The 19,842-nt window shown below is 43.4% G+C and overlaps 1 protein-coding gene across 1 annotated transcript; it reads left to right on the top strand.

The window, feature by feature from the left end:
- The first annotated feature begins 329 nt into the window (after positions 1-329).
- Positions 330-17,048, top strand: LOC128473905 (vomeronasal type-2 receptor 26-like). Its single transcript, XM_053456128.1, has 10 exons — positions 330-532; positions 1,956-2,247; positions 5,889-6,261; positions 8,245-8,747; positions 9,502-9,881; positions 11,276-11,388; positions 13,988-14,067; positions 14,255-14,485; positions 15,754-15,877; positions 15,987-17,048. The coding sequence occupies exons 1-10, from the start codon at positions 330-332 to the stop codon at positions 16,889-16,891; spliced, it is 3,204 nt and encodes a 1,067-aa protein (XP_053312103.1). The 3' UTR covers positions 16,892-17,048.
- The last annotated feature ends 2,794 nt before the right edge of the window (positions 17,049-19,842 follow it).

The raw sequence follows: 19,842 nt of genomic DNA, 5'->3' as shown, positions 1-19,842 counted from the left end.
TAGCTGTGAATTCGCTTGGTGATTGATCTCATGTGCACATTAGATATTTGGAGAACAGGCCAGAATAGTGATTCCCAACACACAGACGAATTAGCTAAATTCAGAATGCTGGTAAATGTATTACGCCTTAGTGTATAAAACAAGGGCACCGGAGTCGCTTTTAATTCATTTACAGGAGACACAGACTGCATCTCACCATGTACTGAAACATGCAGCTGAACCCTGCACACATCATGATATTCTGTATTATTATGGGATATGTTGCATTGTCCAGAATAATAATATTTAAAACTATGACTGGATTATATTCATTTAGTGTGTTACTGATTATGTTTGGTCTGTGTTTGACACCTTGCAAATCTGCAACTAAAAACTCAGAATCGGCCTGTAAATTACAAATAAGGCAAGCATTCGACGACTATGAATATTATCAAGATGGAGATGTTATAATCGGAGGAGTGTTCACTGTACATTCGGCTGTGGAGCATTACCAATTTACAAAAGCACCTCTGGAGCACATGATCTGTATGGCGTAAGTTATCTTTACTATCTTTTTTTTATTATTCAGTTATACAGATTTTGGTGGCTAGACATGGCACCACCATCCCTAGGCAGCCTATTATGACACCTAATTGTTGGGCTTCAGACAATAGGTACCCCTCCAGACCTGCTGTAAGAAAAGGAAAGGCACAAGGTGCGTGATCAGTTAGGAGGTCAGAGATGTCCTTACTCACTTTACAAGGGAGCGAGAAGTTCTGTTGGCACTTCAGGAGGAAACGTGTAATACAGAGTTTTGCCCAGAAAGGGAAAAAAAAGGGCATTGAAAATTCTGATCTTTCAGCTCTGCCAGATACTTCACATGGATGACTAAATGCAGTTAGAAACATTATTCCTAGTACTGTAATAATTATTCAATTACATATAAAAAGGTATTCACAATTTTCAGGGAATATGTAATTGTCATATGACTTAAAAGTAGACTAATAGTTTTTTTAATGGAAACTGGAAAAGTTTTTTTAATGTTGAAGTGTGTGTTACAGATTAAAATAAGCAAATTGTAAAAAAAAATGTATTGAAGCCAATAATATTTCGAAATTAATTAAACAGCTTGCCAAACAAAAGGTAATTTTAATTAATTAAGTTTATTTTGACACAGTTGGAGACAGTTTCCTGCAACACCACAGAGGTGAAGGGGTTTACAAATTACAAACATTTACAACATTTCTATTCTTTACCATATTTTCCTATTTCTCCCTGTGTACCCACACATATTAAGGATTGTTCTATAAGGATGGGTAGGAATTTCGTTTATGGCTAAATTTCTATATATTACCCACCATTTTGTATGAATAAAACTATTTTAACAGATTTGTATTGCGAAATGCCAGGTTATTATGCCTCTCATCCCTTTTTATCTTGTATCTCAGTTACTGGGAAATTTAATTTATGACCTTTCTTATAGCCAACAGATTGAGAAGTCTTCTTAATAAGTCTTTATATGATATGACTAATATTGGCAAGGTACGTAAGAGACTAGACAGGAGGTCCGCATTGTCCAAATCTACTTTTGTTTATTTATAAGGCCAAGGACTGACTAAGGTCTGAAGTCTCTACATCAGAGGCAGACTTGATAGGACGAATGGTCATTATCTGCCATCATATTCTATTTATTTGTGTCCCTGTAAAATGCTTTTGTGCCAAATCTCCAGCATGAATTTAAATTATGCCTCATTTTTCCATCATACAAAAGAGGTTGTATTATAGGTCTTACAAGTTATTAATAAAAAATAAAAAAAAAACATCCACAGAGTGGCAGCAGTACCTCTTTACTACCAATTTCTAATCTTACACACTGTAATAATGCCTATAAACTGTTTGCCAGTGGCATTTTCATTTACTTACATGTGATTTGTGAGACTAATTGAGTACAAATGTCAAACCTTACATTTCCATAGGCCTTTCTACCTTTTGTACGCGCATGTCCGCATCTTTCTTTTTGCCATTGAACAAATTAACAAAGACACAGATATTTTACCAAATATCACGCTGGGATACCATTTTTATGATTCTTGCTTAGATAAAAGGAAGGCGGTAAAAAGTGTTTTACAAATTTTGTCTGGACCTGGGAAGACTGTCCCCAATTATTCCTGTTCTGAACGTGGGAAGGTGGCTGGTTTTATTGGAGATCACTATTCAGTCACCACTGTGCCCATAGCGCAAATACTCGGGATATATGGTCATACACAGGTGAGTCCATTCAAATCGAATCTGATTAAATACCACTCTTTTTCTCTACTAGTGGCTGTGACTTGTAGATTGGAATTACCAAGATTAGAGAGATTCATTGTCTGTCCAACCGGTGAAAAAATACGGCACAGACATAACCTCTAGAACTGAAAAGTATTTGCTTTGCCAGGGATCTCAAAATAACTCAACACACAGAAATTAATGTCTAACACCTTGGCAACAAAAGTGAGTACACCCCTTAGTGGAAATGTCCAAATTGGGCCCAATTAGCCCAATTCTGCCAGAATTGATGCAGAGGTTATTTGGTTCAGATGGTGTCAAGCATGTGTGGCGGCAACCAGGTGAGGGGTACAAAGACAAACGTGTGTCTTGCCTACAGTCAAGCACGGTGGTGGGAGTGTCATGGTCTGGGCTTGCATGAGTGCAGCCGGCGCTGGGGAGCTACAGTTCATTGAGGGAACCATGAATGCCAACATGTACTGTGACATACTGAAGCAGAGCGTGATCCCTCCCTTCGGAGACCGGGCCGCAGGGCAGTATTCCAACATAACAACTCCAAACACGCCTCCAAGACGACCACTGCCTCGGTAAAGAAGCTCAGGGTAAAGGTGATGGACTGGCCAAGCATGTCTCCAGACCTAAACCCGATTGAGCATCTGTGGGGCATCCTCAAACAGAAGATGGGGGAGCGCAAGGTCTCTAACATCCATCACCTACGTGATGTTGCCATGGAGGAGTGAAAGAGGACTCCAGTGGCAACCTGTGAAACTCTGGTGAACTATATTATTATTATTATACTTTATTTATAAAGCACCGACAGATTCTGCAGCGCTGTACAAAGATGAAAATGTTACAGACAACGACAAGTACAATACAGCAATTGACATACAGATACAAGAGGAATGAAGTGCCCTGTTCTCGCGGGAACTTACAATCTAGGTGGATAAGGGGTGAGAAACAGGAGGTGAGGACTGCATGGTAGTGAGTGATGTTAATGTAGGTCGAAATAAGGGTGAGTACGAGTGAATAAGTGGGTGAGAGAGAAGTTTTGATGTTTATGTCAGTGGTAGGCTTCCCTGAAGAGAAAAGTTTTTAGGGTGCGTTTGAAGGAGGGTAGAGTCGGTGCGAGTCGGACAGCACGGGGAAGAGGGTTCCAGAGGGTTGGTGCTGTGCAAGAGAAGTCCTGTAGGCGGGCATGGGAGGAGGTGATAAGTGAAGATGCAAGGAGCAGGTCGTTGTTGGTTCTTAGAGGGTGGGCTGGAGTATATTTACTGATGAGGGAGGATAGGTAGAGTGGCATTAGTGAGAGCATTTTAGTATAGAGTTAGTATTTTGAATTTAATTCTGCTATGGATGGGGAGCCAGTGGAGGGACTCGCAGAGAGGTGCGGCCGATGCAGAGCGTCGGGTGAGATAGATAAGTCTGGCAGATGCATTGAGGACAGACTGGAGGGGGGAGAGTCGGGAGAGAGGGAGGCCGGTAAGTAGGTTGTTGCAGTAGTCTAGACAGGAGATAACGAGGGAGTTGATTAGTTGTTTTGCAGTGCTGGCAGTCAGGAATGGACAAATTTTGGAAATGTTGCGTAGTTGGTTGTGGCAGGATTTAGAGAGTGCTTTGATGTTAGGGTTAAGGCAGTGCTGGAAAATAATGGTGGCCACACAAAATATTGACACTTTGGGTCCAATTTGGACAGGCTGTACACTCTTTACAATGTAGCAGAGTGTAATTTCTTCAGTGTTGTCACATGAAAAGATATAATAGGGGTGTACTCACTTTTGTGAGATACTATAGGCCCCAGGGCAGGCAAAATAAATATTATTTCAAAAGAATGGTCTGAAAGTGTCAGGAACCAGATAAGCAGGCCAGGTAGGAGCCCAGTCGCAGGGGATACTTGGGGTTCTGTCTGTACCCCACAATGCATTTTAGCTGAGGGATGACACAGACAGGTGCAAAGAAAGACACCACAGGCAGAATATTATGATACAGTCTGTATTGTGGAAGATGGCAGTAAAAATAAGTACAGGTAATAAGTCTCTTGGCAGGAAGCCCTGTGGCGGGGCACACGGCAGGAGGCCCTCTGGCGGGGCACACTGCAGGAAGCCCAATGGCGGGGCACACGGCAGGAACAATACAGGGTCAGGTACAGGGCCAGACCAAAGCGGTCCAAACACATTAATGCAAAGGCCCTGAAGGGCAGGGCAGGTTTATATAGGCAGGCTCAATCCAGGTAACAAGGCCCAGGTTCTTGCAATAACGAGGCCTGGGTGCTCCAGAGAGAGGAGGGTGTCCACTAGTGTTTGTAGAATAACATGAGCATCACAAAGTTTTGAATACTCCAGGCTGAGTAGGGTGGAACCTGACAGAAAGAGGCACAACAGTCTAGATAAGATGTTTATCTTCATAATGTTAATATAGCCTGTATATATATAGCGAAACGCAAAGGAGAAGGGATAAGCAGGAGAGCACTCAGGAAGAACACTCTGTAGCTGGTAGAACATTCAAGCGATGAGACTGGAGAGAGGAGGGCTTAAATGTCTGTTTGTCAGTGGGAGTTTCCCACTTGGATTCCAGCCCCTCCCTCTTTGGTTCCTTAGTTTAGGCAGAGAGGGGGGCTTTCTCCCTTTCTGACATGGCCAGCCATCCTGCCCCTTCTGAGCCAGGTGTTCCTGCAGAGCGACGAGGATCCTGGGGTCACAGAGACGGGTGAATAACCCTCACATTGTGTACTCATGCAGCCAGGAGCTTGACATACTCGTAACTACCTTTAACTCCTGGAGCCTCCCCAGGCCAAGTTTTGGCTTCGGGAGTTAAAGGTCCATACGAGTGACTGTATTGGTCACAGTGAGGCCATATTTTCACATATTTTGTGTGAAACACTTTGGCTTTTTTTTGTCATCACTTGTTGCAGCTGCCCTTCATTGGTTGATGCCAGAGTAGGCCCCTGCCAACGACCAATAGAGTCGCTCCTACAAACTGATAAATCCTGAAGCCGGGAGACCAATGGTCTTCCCAGGCCAAGTTTTGGCATCAGGAGTTAAAGATCCATACGATCAACGCTATTGGTCTCCCCAGGCCAAGTTGCTCTGAGGTGTACCTTGCCCTGCCCTTTCCCAGGGAGATTAAAATGTGAGTCCTCCTGGCAAAGCGTACAGCAAGGTATACCTCGGAGCAACTTGGGAGAGACTAATGGGCAGCTGCCCTTCATCGGTTGATGCCAAAGGAATTTCCTGCCAGTGGTCGCTCTTATGAACCTTTAAAATCCTGGCACCAAAGCTGTTGCATATTGTTACCGTATTAACCCCTTGTGGCCAATAGAGTTGCTCTTATAAACCTTAAAAATCCTGGCGCCAGCGTTTTGTTACCGTATTATATTTTAAGAAAACAAAAAAACAAAGAAAAAAAAAATGACCCCGAATAACGCATACATATATATACCGAAAGAACACAGGCGAATATTCATGGAATATGAAGGGTTTTTTTTCATGAAGGCTTGGCCAGCAAGTCTAGTTGCTATATATTTTCGTACAAGAAAGAAAATCCTGTGTTTTACAGAGATAAATATCGCCTGTTCCTTGTTCAAATGTAGAACAAATTGTGATTATCAGATGTTACAAATGATATAATGTTTTCATATTTTGTAGATCAGCTATGGAGCCACAGATTATTCATTAAGTGATCGACGTGTCTACCCGCACTTTTTTAGGGCACTACAGAATGAACATGTCCATTTATTAATAATAGCCGACCTTCTGAAATACTTTGGCTGGACCTGGGTTGGAATATTTACATCGAATGATGACAGTGGAAATCAACAAAGCCTTATTTTAACCAAATATCTCAATGATCAGGGTATTTGTGTTGCCTACACAATACATAGCAACAAGGGCATCAAAAACAATTTACATCACATCAGTGAAATTGTTAGAAAATCTTCTGCTCAAGTTATTGTGATTTGTGGAGCCTTAACATATGCTTCTATTAGCACACTGCTTGCCTTAAAAGATGTTTTTCACAGTAAGACACTAATTCTTCCCCCTTCCTGGGCTTCAAAGGAAGACGTGTTTCTGGCTAATATCGGCACATTTAATGGCAGTTTGGGTATTGAACTCTTTCCTATATTTTATTCTGGAACAGAAAATTATTTCAATGATATCAAACCCTCAAAATTCCCAAATGATGAACTACTTGCAGATATATATTCCCTACAATTCCAATGTTTATCTTTAAGTTCAGATAAAATGAAAATATTTAGTATTTTTTATGGAATGTCTTTTCATAACTGTACTGGAAAAGAAAGCTTGGGTAAATTTGGAATGGATTTATTTACCGGTGTTTCACCACGAGTGCATTTTGCAGTAAATCTTATGGCCCATGCTGTGGAAAGCATGAATTTAAATACTGCGCCTCATAGAACAGAAAAAAGAACAAATTTCAAACACCAGGTAAATATTAGACACTATATGAGGAATTTTTTGTTATTCTTATAATGAACATATTGAAGACGTCATCAATCGCAATATTCAACAATATGCACTTAATTGATTACAAATATTAGAGAACATAGAACATTCATGAAAACAGTAGGGTTACTTCTCTCTCAGCTGTAAAACATGTACATGTTGGGATTTTCCAATTAACTAAATAGTGAACTGTTACTGACAACGTACACCATGTAACAATGGAGGTATAGATAAATAAGTAGAGTCTAAGTATCATCCCCCAATCTTACATAGAAACATAGAATTTGGAAGATAAGAACCAATCAATGTAACTTTGAACCAATCAATGTAACGCATGCCTGTCTCCTCGTGTTATTTAAAATAGCTCAGAAAGGTCCCTTCTAACTCGGATCGGTGCAGCTCAGATCAGAAGGTACCTGTCAGGAATCAGCCAGAACCCTACAAGTTACCTGGCTGGACTTGAACTCATAACTCCAGCTTTCTAGTCAGGCTCTCTAGCCTGTGGTCTGCTGTGGTTCTATACCTGCAACTCTGGTTCTATACCTGCAACTCTGATTCTGCTGTGTTGTCACAATAGTTCTGTTATGGACTAACCCCACCTCCCTCACCTTCCCTCATCAACAGGCTTTAAACGGCAGCTTCACCTGCAGCCCAGTATTTGGTTGTGTGTTTTAGCTGCTGAATGTACTCTAATTCTATGCCTGATTTCCTGGACTTTGAACACTGCTTTGCCATGTTATGAACCCTGCCAGCCCTCTACATTACTTTGACTCTGCTTCTGGATATCCTCTGTCTGTACCACATACCTGCTTTGTCCCTGTGCACACGCTCACTACTCAAGTGACTCCTCCATCCTTTCCCTCTGAGCAGTGTTATTTTGCGTGCCATCTCCTGTGTGTGTGAACATAGATGTGTGACTGTGTAGCATTGAAGTCTATTATTACTGATCAGTGGAAGGCTCCTGAAAGAAAGCTAACCATCTCCAAAAGAGTCTCAAGGCTGTTCCCTTTTCCAGAAGATTTCTCTGAGCTGCGTTCATCTCCCAAGATAGATGCTCGAGTGGCCAGGGATACTAGATGATCCGCTATTCCCTTGGAGGATTCCTCTCATTTCCTGGATCCCATTGACAGGAAGGCAGAGGGAGCAGCTAAGAGATCTTTTGAGGCTTCACCGAAAGATCTGTTCAGGAAGGAGTTAAAAGTTCTGTTGGAGAAAGCCACTGGTGACAAGTATTTTTGCCAAAGGAAAACCTCTGCCACATTTTCGTCCCAACCCGTTCAGGGCATCCAGAGGTCAGGATTCCAGACCCCAGTCCAGATTTCAGGATAGGCCTTATGGTTCCAGATTTTGGCCTTTCCATGGTAGAGGCAGCCCTTCCTCCTCTAAACAGGAGGACAGGGCTTCAAAGAAAGCATGATGCCAAAAACATTGTGGTAGGGGCAGGCTGATGTGTTTTCTTCATCAATTTTTTGTCTGGATGCCTGGACCCTGGGAAGAGGTGTTTACGCCCACATCTTCGTTATTCTCAAATCGTTAGGAGACTTCAGACTCATCATAGATCTCAAGTTTCTGAACCGTTTTGTGGCTTACAGGAAGTTCAGGATGGAGTCTATCAAGTCCACCATAGAGCTTCTTTCCAAGGGAGATTTTCTCGCTACTCTCGATCTTCAGGATGCCCATCTTCATGTTCCCATCAGGCAGGAGTCACAGAAGTTTCTTCGAGTGGACAGCCTACAAAAGGGACTCTTCATTTCCAGTTGCAAGCTCTTCCTTTTAGTCTTGTTTCAGCTCCAAGAGTCTTCACCAAACTGCTGTCTGGGATTGTTTCTTCCCACCAGAACGATTCCTTTCCTGGGGTTTATCCTGGATACTTCCTGTCAAAAGATCTTCCTGCTAGGGGACAAGATTCAGAATATCACCAGCTTTACCCGTTTGATTTTATCCAGACGTCTCTCCAGCCTGAGACAGCTCATGCACCTTCTGGGAATGATGGTGTCTACGAGGCCTGCCCTGGCATGGGCCCTTCTTCATATATGTCCAGTACAGTATTTCATCCTGAGGACATGGGATCAATCCATTCCAGCCCTCTCAAGAAAGGTTGCCATTCCAGCCAGTGTTTGTCTTTCCCTCAGATGGCGGCTTCAGGTGAAAAGACAGAGTTCAGGTCTGGTTTGGACCGAGCCTGTTTTTCGTCAAACCAGGAAAGTCGTCTTCATATCAATGCGCTGGAACTTCTGGCAGTCTAGAAGGCGCTCCTTTCTTGGCTATCCTGGTTATGGGGAAAAGCAGTGCGAGTACTGTCGGACAATCACATGGTGGTGGCTTTCCTGAATAAGCAAGGCGGCACAAGGAGTGTTCAATTGGGCTCTCTTTTTCAGAAGATCGGTAAGTGGGCCAAGTTCTATCTCTCCCACCTTTCGGCCGTGTTAATTCATGGGAAGGAGAACATTACCGCATATTTTCTCAGCAGAACATATGTTCTTCAAGGATAATGGAGCTTGAACACTGCATCATTTCTGCAAGTCACGAGAGACTGGGGTATTCTAGAGATCGACCTCATTGCGACTGCAGCCAATAGGAAACTGCCTTTGTTTTATTCCCTGTCATCGGTGGGCCGTCCATTAGCTCTGGATGCCTTTTCCCAAGCTTGGGACTTTGATTTGGGTTACATCTTTCCCCCTCTTCCTCTCATCACCAGGGATTCTCCAAAAGATCAAAAGAGACAGATACCGAGAGATTCTAATAGCTGCTGACAAAAGGATTTGGTACCTAGGGTTAATCCGTCTGTCCATAGAGCCTCCAAAGAAGTTGTGGAACAAGCCAGACCTGCTCCATCAAGGGCCTGTACTCCACCCGCTTACTTCAAGTTGTCAGCGTGGCTCCTGAGAGGGAGAGATTAATTCAGGCTGGTCTCTACGAAGAGGTGGCTGAAACCATGATGAAGTGCCGGAAGCAAATTACCAACCTCCGGTATGAGAAGATCCGCAAGTCCTTCTCCTGGTGTGCTAACAGACAGCTCCAGCAGGATAATGTCTCCATCAGCAATGTCCTAGATTTCCTCCAAGCTGGTTTTCATAAAAGTCTGTCTCCAGCCACCCTGAAGGTCCATGTGGCAGTTCTTAGCGCTCTATTAAGTGAACAGTTAGCTGTTCACCTTTGGATCTCTCGTTTCATGTAAGCTATCTCTAGACTTTGTCCATTCAAGAGGCCCCTGGTGCCAGGCCCGGACTGGGACAAAAAATAGGACCGGGCATTTAATCCTAAGCAGCCCATTTTTATTTATTTATTGTTAAAACCCACCCTTCATGTACCATCTTTGCATTTACTCACTCATTCACACAAATCATTAACACATTCATTAATGCAGTCTCACAAATCATTCAAGCAATTCATCCACACATGAATTCATTAATTGTCATACGCATTCACACAATTCATCCACACATTTATTCATTCATTCTCATACTCATTCACACTACCCCCTCTCCCCATCTTATCTGCCCCTTCTCACTGTGTTCCCCCTTTTCACTATGTACCCCCTTCCCCACTTCTCAATATGTACCCTCTCTCACTATCGATCCCCTCTCCCCCTTTCTCACTATCTCACCCCCCTCTGCCCCTTCTCACTGCACCCCCCCCTCACCCTACTTACCTTGTTGCCGGAGCAAGCAGCAACTGTGACCGGGCCCGCGGCAGGGCCGGATTGACTTAGGGGATGATGGAGCTGCAGCTCCAGGCCCCTACCTTAAAATAGGCCCAGTCAGGACCGGACTGACTGGGCCTATGCGGCCTCTACGGCCGCATTGACGCAGGGTCCCTTAAGCCCGCCGCAACTGCGACTGGCGCCGCCACTCTAAGGGGCCGGGAAGCCCCCACCAGGGCTGGCCTTAGGGGTCTGCGGCCGCATAGGGCTTAAATTAAAACATCGGGTGTTCTTTTTTTAACTTTATTTAACATCCTCCATGTTAAATAAAGTTAAAAAAAACTTTATTTAACATGGAGGATGTTAAATAAAGTAAAAAAAAAAAAAAAAAAACCCCGATGTTTTAATTTAAACCCTGTGCGGCCGCACACCTGTAAGGCCGGCCCTGGTGGGGGCTTCCCGCACCCGGTCGCAGTTGCAGTGGGCTGCGTTAATGCGGCCGTAGAGACCACATAGACCCAGTCAGTCCGGTCCTGTCTGGGTCTATTTTAAGGTAGGGGCCTGGAGCTGCAGCTCCATTAGCCCCTAAGTCAATCCGGCCCTGCCGCGGCCCGGCCCACCGGGCAAATGCCCGGTGGGCCTTATGGCCAGTCCGGGCCTGCCTGGTGCCCTCCTGGGACCTGACTTTGGTCTTATCTAGCCTAACTTCTCCTCCTTTTGAGCCCTTCAAAGACATCATGATCAAGTGTCTCACTTGGAACTTGGTTCTGTTATTAGCTTTAACATTAGCTAAAAGACCAGGTAAGATCCAGTCTCTCCCCACTTTAACTCCTTATCTCCAAATCTTTGAGGATAGGGTCGTTTTCTGTACTCCTTCCTAAAGTCATGTCGCCTTTTCATCTCTGTCAAGATATTGTCCTTCCAGTCACCCTACGAATGACAAGGAACGCCAGCTCCATTGCTTGGATGTGCGCAGGTGTTTGAACTTTTACCTACAGAAGACTACTCCGGCGCAAGAAAAGGTCTTAGCGTTACAAGGTCATCTATAGCTAGATGGTTGATCTCTGCTATTTCAGAAGCCTACAACGCTGATAAAGAACATCCCTCTGGTCTCAAGGCTCATTCCACTCGTGCTGGCACGACATCTTGGGCTGAGGCTGCTGGAGTTCCTATTGAGCAAATTTGCAAAGCTGCTGTCTGGAAGAGCATTAAGAGCATGTCAAGCATTATCGTCTGCAGCCTGCCGGTCTAGATGATGCCAAGTTTTGTAGAAGAGTCTAGGAGTCTGTTGTCTTTTTTAAATCTCCTGTGCTACCGGGAGTGACAGGGGAAACATTAAATTCTTACCTGAGAATTTATTTTCCTAGTCACTTTCCGGTAGCAACTTGTTGCCCTCCCTAATAAAGGCTTTTTGTTTTCCGTATTTGGTCTTCCCTTCAATCTTCCCTGTACAGATCACGCTGTGATCAGCAAGCAGGGCTCCACAGCCCACCATCAGAAATCCCAGCAGGGTCTAGACAGGGGGGAGAGTCAATAGACAGCCTGATCTCCAATGCAGCCACAGGGAGATTTCCCTGCTGCTGTGAAAAACACAGGACTTACAGGTAAATCCTAATGGTAATCATGGCACACCTTTTGTTGACATACCTGTAAGGTAAAGAGGTCACTTAATTTACTGTATTAGCCTTTACTACTCCTGATGGCAGTGAAGTACAATTTCTTAACATTTCATCTAAATCTCGGAAGAGTTGGCCGGCGCCGAAGTCTAGTAAGTACTGTTAGTGCATAATGATAGTTCTAGATGCAGTTAGATGTATTAGTATTAGTGATGATCAGATTTGGTAGCCCGCTATTTATCGGTCCGCGGCCAATGATCAGTTACTAATGAGTGGGAAAAAAATCTAATCAAATGAAAAATGTTGAAATAAGAAAAGAATAAGTCTGTAATTGTTGTAATTTAGATCACTTGTAAGCAAGTTTAGGCCACTGACATTTATCAGTGAGACCGGTCATTAATCACTGACCTAAGGTGGCACTAATAAGTGACCAGATAGTACTCAGTTATGAAATAAATATTTTAAAATAAAAAAATATGTGTTTGAATGCTGGTGTTTTAATGATTTATGCCTGGTCGCTATAAGCATGTGGAGACTGCAGACATATGTCGCAGTGCAGAAGTTCTCTGCTGCACCGGGTAAGCTTGCCTTTCTTAGCCCACATCCTGAACCTGGAACAGGAGTTGAGAAGAACCTTTTTAAGGTTGAAACACAGCCTTTATTTAAAAATTCTTTAAAAAGTGCCTAGACCTCGTTTTCGGACATTTCAGACCCACTGGACATTTGCTCATGTTTTAACCCTACGCCAACTTTAATATACATAGCATTCTATAGGTTAAATGGACAGTGTACTGCCTGTTATGCCACCGTGTAGATCTGTAGTTGTTAAATAAAGGCTGGAGTACCCCACTTCCCCACCACTTATGCCCAGTGGTGGGCAGGTTAATAAATACACACATCGATTGTCTACCGTGCATTTATTCCCATTCCCTGCTTTACATTTTTTTAACCCCATAAGGACAATGGGCGGTCCCAAAACCCATTGAAAACAATGCATTTTGAGTCTGTACATGTACGGGCTTTATGTCATTATGGGGTTAAAAAAGCTGATGGAAAAGGGAGCAACAATAAATTAATCCATTCTTACCTGTGGCAACATGTTAAAAATAGTTCTTTGTTGTGCAGGAATGTGTAAATATATTCCCATACACCAGTGACCCCCCAGTGTTTGAAAGCTACATCGCTGCCTCCATAAACTGAATAGCGTCACATACATACATTATCACATACACAACTTCCGCTGCAGCCGGGAGGAGGTGCGGTTAGCAGCGGGGGTTGTCTGCGTCCATCGCGCAGACCTTCCCCGGCTGTCAGAGATCAGAGTTCCCGCATGCTCTACACGCTGCCTGGACTACAAACCGGGGACTCAGAAGCACCGGTAAGTTTGGAGGAGGGAGAGAGAGTGTTAAATGGGGGGCATAAGTCATTTCTGAAGGCAGAGTGCTCTGTGAAATGCCTTTTAACCCCCTTAATGCCACTCTGCCTCCAGAAATGCCTTTTAACCCTCTATACGCCACTCTGCCTCCTGAAATGCCTTATACCTCCCTATATGCCACTCTGCCCCATTATATGCCTTTTAACCCCCTAAATGCCAGAGTGGCATATAGGGGTATAAGGCAATTCTGGAGGCAGAGTGGCATTTAGAGAGTTAAAAGGCATATCATGGGGCACAGTGGCATAAAGGGGGTATAAGGCATTTCTGGGGCAGAGTGGCAAGTCAGGGGGCAGATGTGCATAACTGGGGGGCAGGTTGAAAAAAAAAGGAAATAAAAACAAAATATTTTTGTCAATCATAGCTTTTATTAAAAAAAAAATTGTTCACGTGGTTTACATGAATTAACATTTACTGGTAAAACTTTTTCCTTATAGGGTCGTCTTATATTCAGGCTTTTTCCCTTTTTTTCATAAATTAATATTCAGATTTTCGTGGGTTGTCTTATAATCGAGCAAATACGGTACTAATAGGCTTTCTCTGCCCTCTATGTTTATGTCTCATATGTCTATGTCCTTACCATTTTCAGTACAACTTACCACCAACAAGCAACAGCCTAAAACAGCTACGCGTGGTAGCATTCATATTAATGTTCGTGTGCTGTTATGGGTAAAAAAAGTTAAAAGTTTGCTTCTTTCCGAGAGCCCAGTTGTCTTGAACGTTGCAATTCCCAATGACTGAAGCCCATTCACAAAAATGGTCACAGCTGTTTGCAATTTCACTTATTATACATTTTTACTTACAATTATTATATTATTATGACTTATCTAAACTCATTTTTAACTTTCTTTAAAAGATATATCATTATATCAAGAATACAGATTATGTACGGGGCTCGAACAAACCAGTGCCTGTTTTTGATCAAAATGGTGAATATGTTCGCCCTTACATGATTACAAATCTGAAATACACATCTGATTCAGTAAGAAATGACAGTCATGTAGGGCTGTATACACCATGGTATCCGAGTGGTCAGAGACTTAATATTAACACACATGGGATGATATGGAAGACCAATAACAACGAGGTCAGAAATTTTGAAATTTTTAATAACCTTGTTGCATTTTGAAAAATTTGCATCCTGCTTCTGTTTTAAAAATTGTCTTAGTCTTATGTTGACTTTTGATCCTTATAAAAATGTCCTCCGTGCTCCTCACCCTTTAAAGCAGGGACAGGTAACCTTTTTGAATATTTATAACATAATTTGTGTGCCATACCAAATTATCAACTTAAAAATGAGCCCCACATTGTGTATTTATCCCACAGACAGCCCTCCCTTTAGTAATGATTTATGTGATGCCCAATTGCCCCCCCACACCCTTGTGTATTGCCACAATCCAGCTCCACATTGTATATTTATTCCACCATAAAGTCCCCCTTTTAGTACTGATTTATGTGAAGGCCCGAGCCAGCACCCCCTTGGGAACTAATGCCCCCATGCCTTTGCATATTGTCCCCAATCAGCCCCACATTGTGTATTTATGCCATCCAGTAAACCCAGACCTGCCTAGCACCCAGACTGGAAGCACAGTACTTGACACATTTGCCCCCAAACATCCCTACCTCAACCAGCATCCCTGTGCCCTCCCCCCCACTTACACATCCATGCTACCAAACACATACTCACTCATTCACAAATATTAGTTCACCCATTCACAGATACTAATTAATTCCCTCATCACATATTTTCACAAATTCACAAATACACCCTCATTCAGATATTCATTCACTCAATCAATTACGCATACGCATTCATCCACCCTCCTCTATGCCCATTACCTGAACTGCAGATCTCTCTGTGCCGCTCGCAGACTTCTGCAGGGGCCTGCTGTTTCCCTCTGTGTTTCTCACACTCTATACCAGCAGTGTCTCTTGTACCCAGGGGAAGCAGGAACACGGTAGAGTTATGTGACGCAACTCCGCTGGGTTCCAGCGCCCCCTTGGTGGCACAATAGACGTTCCACGCACACAGGTAAGCAGCAGGCCCCTTCGGAAGTGTTTGTAGGCAGGCCAATGATTTTGTAGACGTTATATGGCCTGCGGGCCGGACGTTCCCCACCTCTGCTTTAAAGAATCAGAACCAGTAAACCATTTCTTGTTTTGTAATAAATATATTTTGTTTTAAAATGTGATACCAGATTCACTTTTTTTCCCATATGCCTCATTGTTTCTTCTTCTCAATCTGAATGAATCTTAACAATACTGGAACATTGCAGTCTCTAACAAAGACCCAAAGATGTACATGCTAATTAATTAAAGCTGTACATGCTAATTAATTCATATTTGTTTGTTCAGATTCCACAATCTCAATGCTCAAATAATTGTTTACCTGGTCAGAGGAAAGTCCAGCTATTTGGAATACACTCCTGCTGCTACGACTGTGTTTATTGTTCAGAAGGAGAAATATCAAACGTTACTGGTATGTTAGAACTGCACTGAGTACTGAATCATTGGAATATTAAAATATTAACCTATAAACAGACTATTATCTCTATTGCTAACAATATATTACTTATCACTTTTTACAGACAGTGACAATTGTTTAAAATGCCCAGTAGATGAATGGCCAAATGAGAAAAAGGATCGATGTATTCCCAAAGTGGTGGAATTTCTATCCTATACAGATGATACCTTGACTGCAATAATGGCATCTGTCTCAGTTCTCTTTTGCTTAATTACTCTGGCAGTACTGAGATTGTTTATTTTACACTGGAATAACTATATTGTTAAAGCCAATAACAGGAACCTCAGCTTCATCCTCCTTGTTTCCATAATGCTGAGCTTCCTCTGTGTGTTTCTGTTCCTTGGACGGCCAGTGGATATAACCTGCATACTTCGCCAAACCTCCTTTGGAATCATCTTCTCCGTAGCTGTGTCTTCTGTGTTGGCCAAGACTATCATGGTCTGTATCGCTTTTAAAGCCACCAGACCTGGCAGCAAGTGGAATAAATGTATCGGAGTCAAACTGCCAATTTCTATAGTCTTGTTCTGCTCATTTATTCAAGTTCTAATTAATATCATTTGGTTGATTATTTCACCTCCCTTTCAGGAGCAGGACAAGCACTCTTATCAGGGAAAGATCATCATTCAGTGTAACGAAGGCTCAGTTACTGCCTTTTACTCTGTCCTGGGCTATTTGGGGATCCTGGCAGCTGTGAGCTTTATTATAGCTTTTTTAGCCAGGACATTACCTGACAGTTTTAATGAGGCCAAGTACATCACCTTCAGCATGCTCGTGTTTTGCAGTGTTTGGATTGCAATGATCCCGGTGTATCTGAGCACCAAAGGGAAATACATGGTGGCTGTGGAGATCTTTGCCATATTAACCTCAAATGCGGGACTTTTGAGCTGTATATTTTTCCCTAAATGTTACATAATCCTTTTTAGGCCAGAAATGAATAGTAAGACATGTATGTTAAAGATTACTGATTAACAGTTTCCTGCCTACATATATGCTGCTTCTGGAATCCCATGTTATAATTTTCTGATTAATGGAGCTATTCTTGAAGACATCAACATGAATTGGAAAAAATACACTAAATGAAATTATACACAGGAGCATGCATCAATCTAAATGTTTATAGATACCTTATTGTATAGAGACTAGAACTACGTCACAGCATTCAGCATAATTAAAGTCATTTTTCTCCATTGCCCTTGTTCAGGGCTGTCTTTAACGTGGGGGCAATAGCAGCAGCTCCCCTGAGTCCATTCCTTACAGGGGGGCGCAAACAGAACGGGTCCATACATGGGTCTGCTAGGTCAATGGGACCCAGCCGGTATTTTGATAGGGACTGCAATCACATGTACCACCCTACCAGCTCTCCCTAGAAGTGGACTGAACTGCCAGCCTCTGGAGGAGCAGGGCTGGTTGGGGAGATCATGGATCTCTCTTTAATCAGTGCAAAAAAAAGGGAGCACGTCACTCCTCTATTTCACCGCTCCCTCACAAAACTTGCTGGCTATTGATGCTGAGTGCCGGGATATGATGTCAAATCTCAGCACTGAAGCCGCACACACGGCGATGGAACACTGAAACAGAGGTCTGTAGGAATTGATCTCACGCGTCCACCACAAAACTTAAGAAAGGTAAAATATGGGGAGACAAAAGAGATAATGAATAAGGGGAGAGAAGGGAAAAAACTGAGGAGATAATGAGAAGGAGGAGAGATGGGGGAAAGGGTAAAGATAAAAAGAAAGACGATAGATGTAGATTAAAAAGTATATTTATAAAGCAACACAGGGATAAAGAGAAAGGAGAGTGATTTTGACAGATGAGGAGAAAGATGGGGAGTAAAAGGAGAGAAAATGAGAAGGGGAGAGATAAGGAGAAATGGAGAAAGAAGAGAGATGAGATAATCCAAAATGCTGTTAGATTTAATCTATTTGCACGACTTTGAGGCTGACATATTTAATTTAAAAAAAATGTATGTGGGGGACAGCATTTCATCCTTGGACCCAGGCAGCACAATGTCTTGGGCCAGCCCTGGGCCAAAAGCAGCTGCCCCTTGAGCCTACAGTCAGAAGAAGGGAAGATTGCACTAACTCTGAAAGTCTGCTCCTAAACTGCAAGGGCAGTGCAGCAAGTATACGTGACCCCTGCATTGAGCAACCCCCAGCCACATTTACAGTGCCCCCACCAGATATCTGCGTTTGTGGTTGTCAGTGGGTAAATGTGTGTATGGATTTAAGTGGAGATACCTCACTGGCCACTTTATTACGTACACCTTACTAGTACTGGGTTGGACCCCCTTTTGCCTTCAAAACTGCCTGCATTCTTAGTGGCATACTTTCAGAGTGCTGGCGTGACATGATCTTCCGGTGCTCCACCATAGAAGCCCCAGTGGAAGTACCGGACAGCAGCAACGGAGGATGTCTGAGCGCATCGCGAAGACACTCACGGCTGCCATAGAGTAGGATCTCCTGCAGGGGGCTTGGATCCTCCTCTCTTACAGCCGGTGAACCTCCGCTGCTGCCGACACTTCCGCTGGGGCTTCTATGGTGGAGCGTCGGTGGAAGTGGCAGGCAGCAGCAGAGGTTGTCTACGCGCATCTTGCAGACGGCTGCCCCCACTAGACACCAGGGAGTCTGGAGCACAGGGGACAAGTCTGCGCAATGGGTGCATACAACCTCCGCTGCTGCCGGCACTTCAGTGTCCCCGGAAGTGGCGGGCAGCAGCAGAGGTTGTCTATGCGCATCACGCAGATGTCCACCGGCTGCCCCCACTAGACACCAGGGAGTCTGGACCACGGGGGACAAGTCTGAGGAAACGTTGGTAAGTCTGGGGGGGGGGAGTGGCATATCTGGGGGGCAGAGTGGTATATCAATAAGTAAGGTGCAAGACAAGGGGGACCATAAAATGGCTATTGCTTTTCAAAATTTCTGTTTGTATGTAACATATCCTGTCAATAGCAGGACTAACTGTATAATAAATACAAAACTTTTTAAAATACATTTATTCTTGTTCATTAGATGAAATACTGTTTTACCATTCCACTAATGGATTATAGGGTGTGGCCTATAATCGGGCCAATACGGTATATATATATATATATATATATATATAGCCCCACAGATTTTTCCTGCACCTCAGGGACTTTTGAACTTTTGTCATTGGCTGAGCGGTCATGTGACCAATTAAGCCTAAGGGGAGACCCCAGAGCTGCAGCAGTGTGGGACACAGAAGGAGAAGGACACGCTGCAGCAGTTAAGTTCCGCCACAGCTTTCCTCTGTGCTGTGAATTCAGTGTGATTTCAGTGTGGATCCAGTGTGTGCTGCCGGCTGCACCCTCAGAGTGAAAGCTGAGGGAGCAGGAACCAGACACAGAAAATGGCTGACAGACCCTGGAGGTTACCTTAGGCCTATGCAGCTAAAAAGAGGTAAAGAGTCTACTCTGTCCTGTCACGCTGATAGGGCATCCTGTCTATTACAGACAGTAATACAGAGTTACTCATCCTTCTGTCTGCAGTAATTGTAATTGTGTTTTAAACATGTGGATTACCTTAAACACGTCTATGCACCAGCTGGCACCCATCAGCCATTAGGGTGAAGTCTGAGCGCGGGTCTGCAGGTGGTTTGGGAGGGTGTTGGCCCTCGATAGACATATCTTGGTGTGTTTAGTCAGCCACTGTATTATCTGCATTACTTTATCTGCCATTTATTCGTTAATATATCCTCATATTGCTTTATTGTGTGTTGTAGTCATTTATTATGTTCCTGCTTGGGAAACCCATCCATGTCCTATATTCCCAGTCAGGTGGAGGCACTGCCAATGCTTTAATAAAGTAGCTTTAGATATATGTAGAGGGATCATGCGAAAAATGTATAATAATTTGGGGAAACCTGTCATTTTAAACGCGGCTATTCGACCCAACCAGGATAAA

The sequence above is a fragment of the Spea bombifrons genome, chromosome 2 (genome assembly GCF_027358695.1).
Source record: "Spea bombifrons isolate aSpeBom1 chromosome 2, aSpeBom1.2.pri, whole genome shotgun sequence".
NCBI lineage: Eukaryota > Metazoa > Chordata > Amphibia > Anura > Pelobatidae > Spea > Spea bombifrons.
Note: the sequence above shows the minus strand (reverse complement) of the source record. Positions and strands in the feature narration are given on the sequence as shown.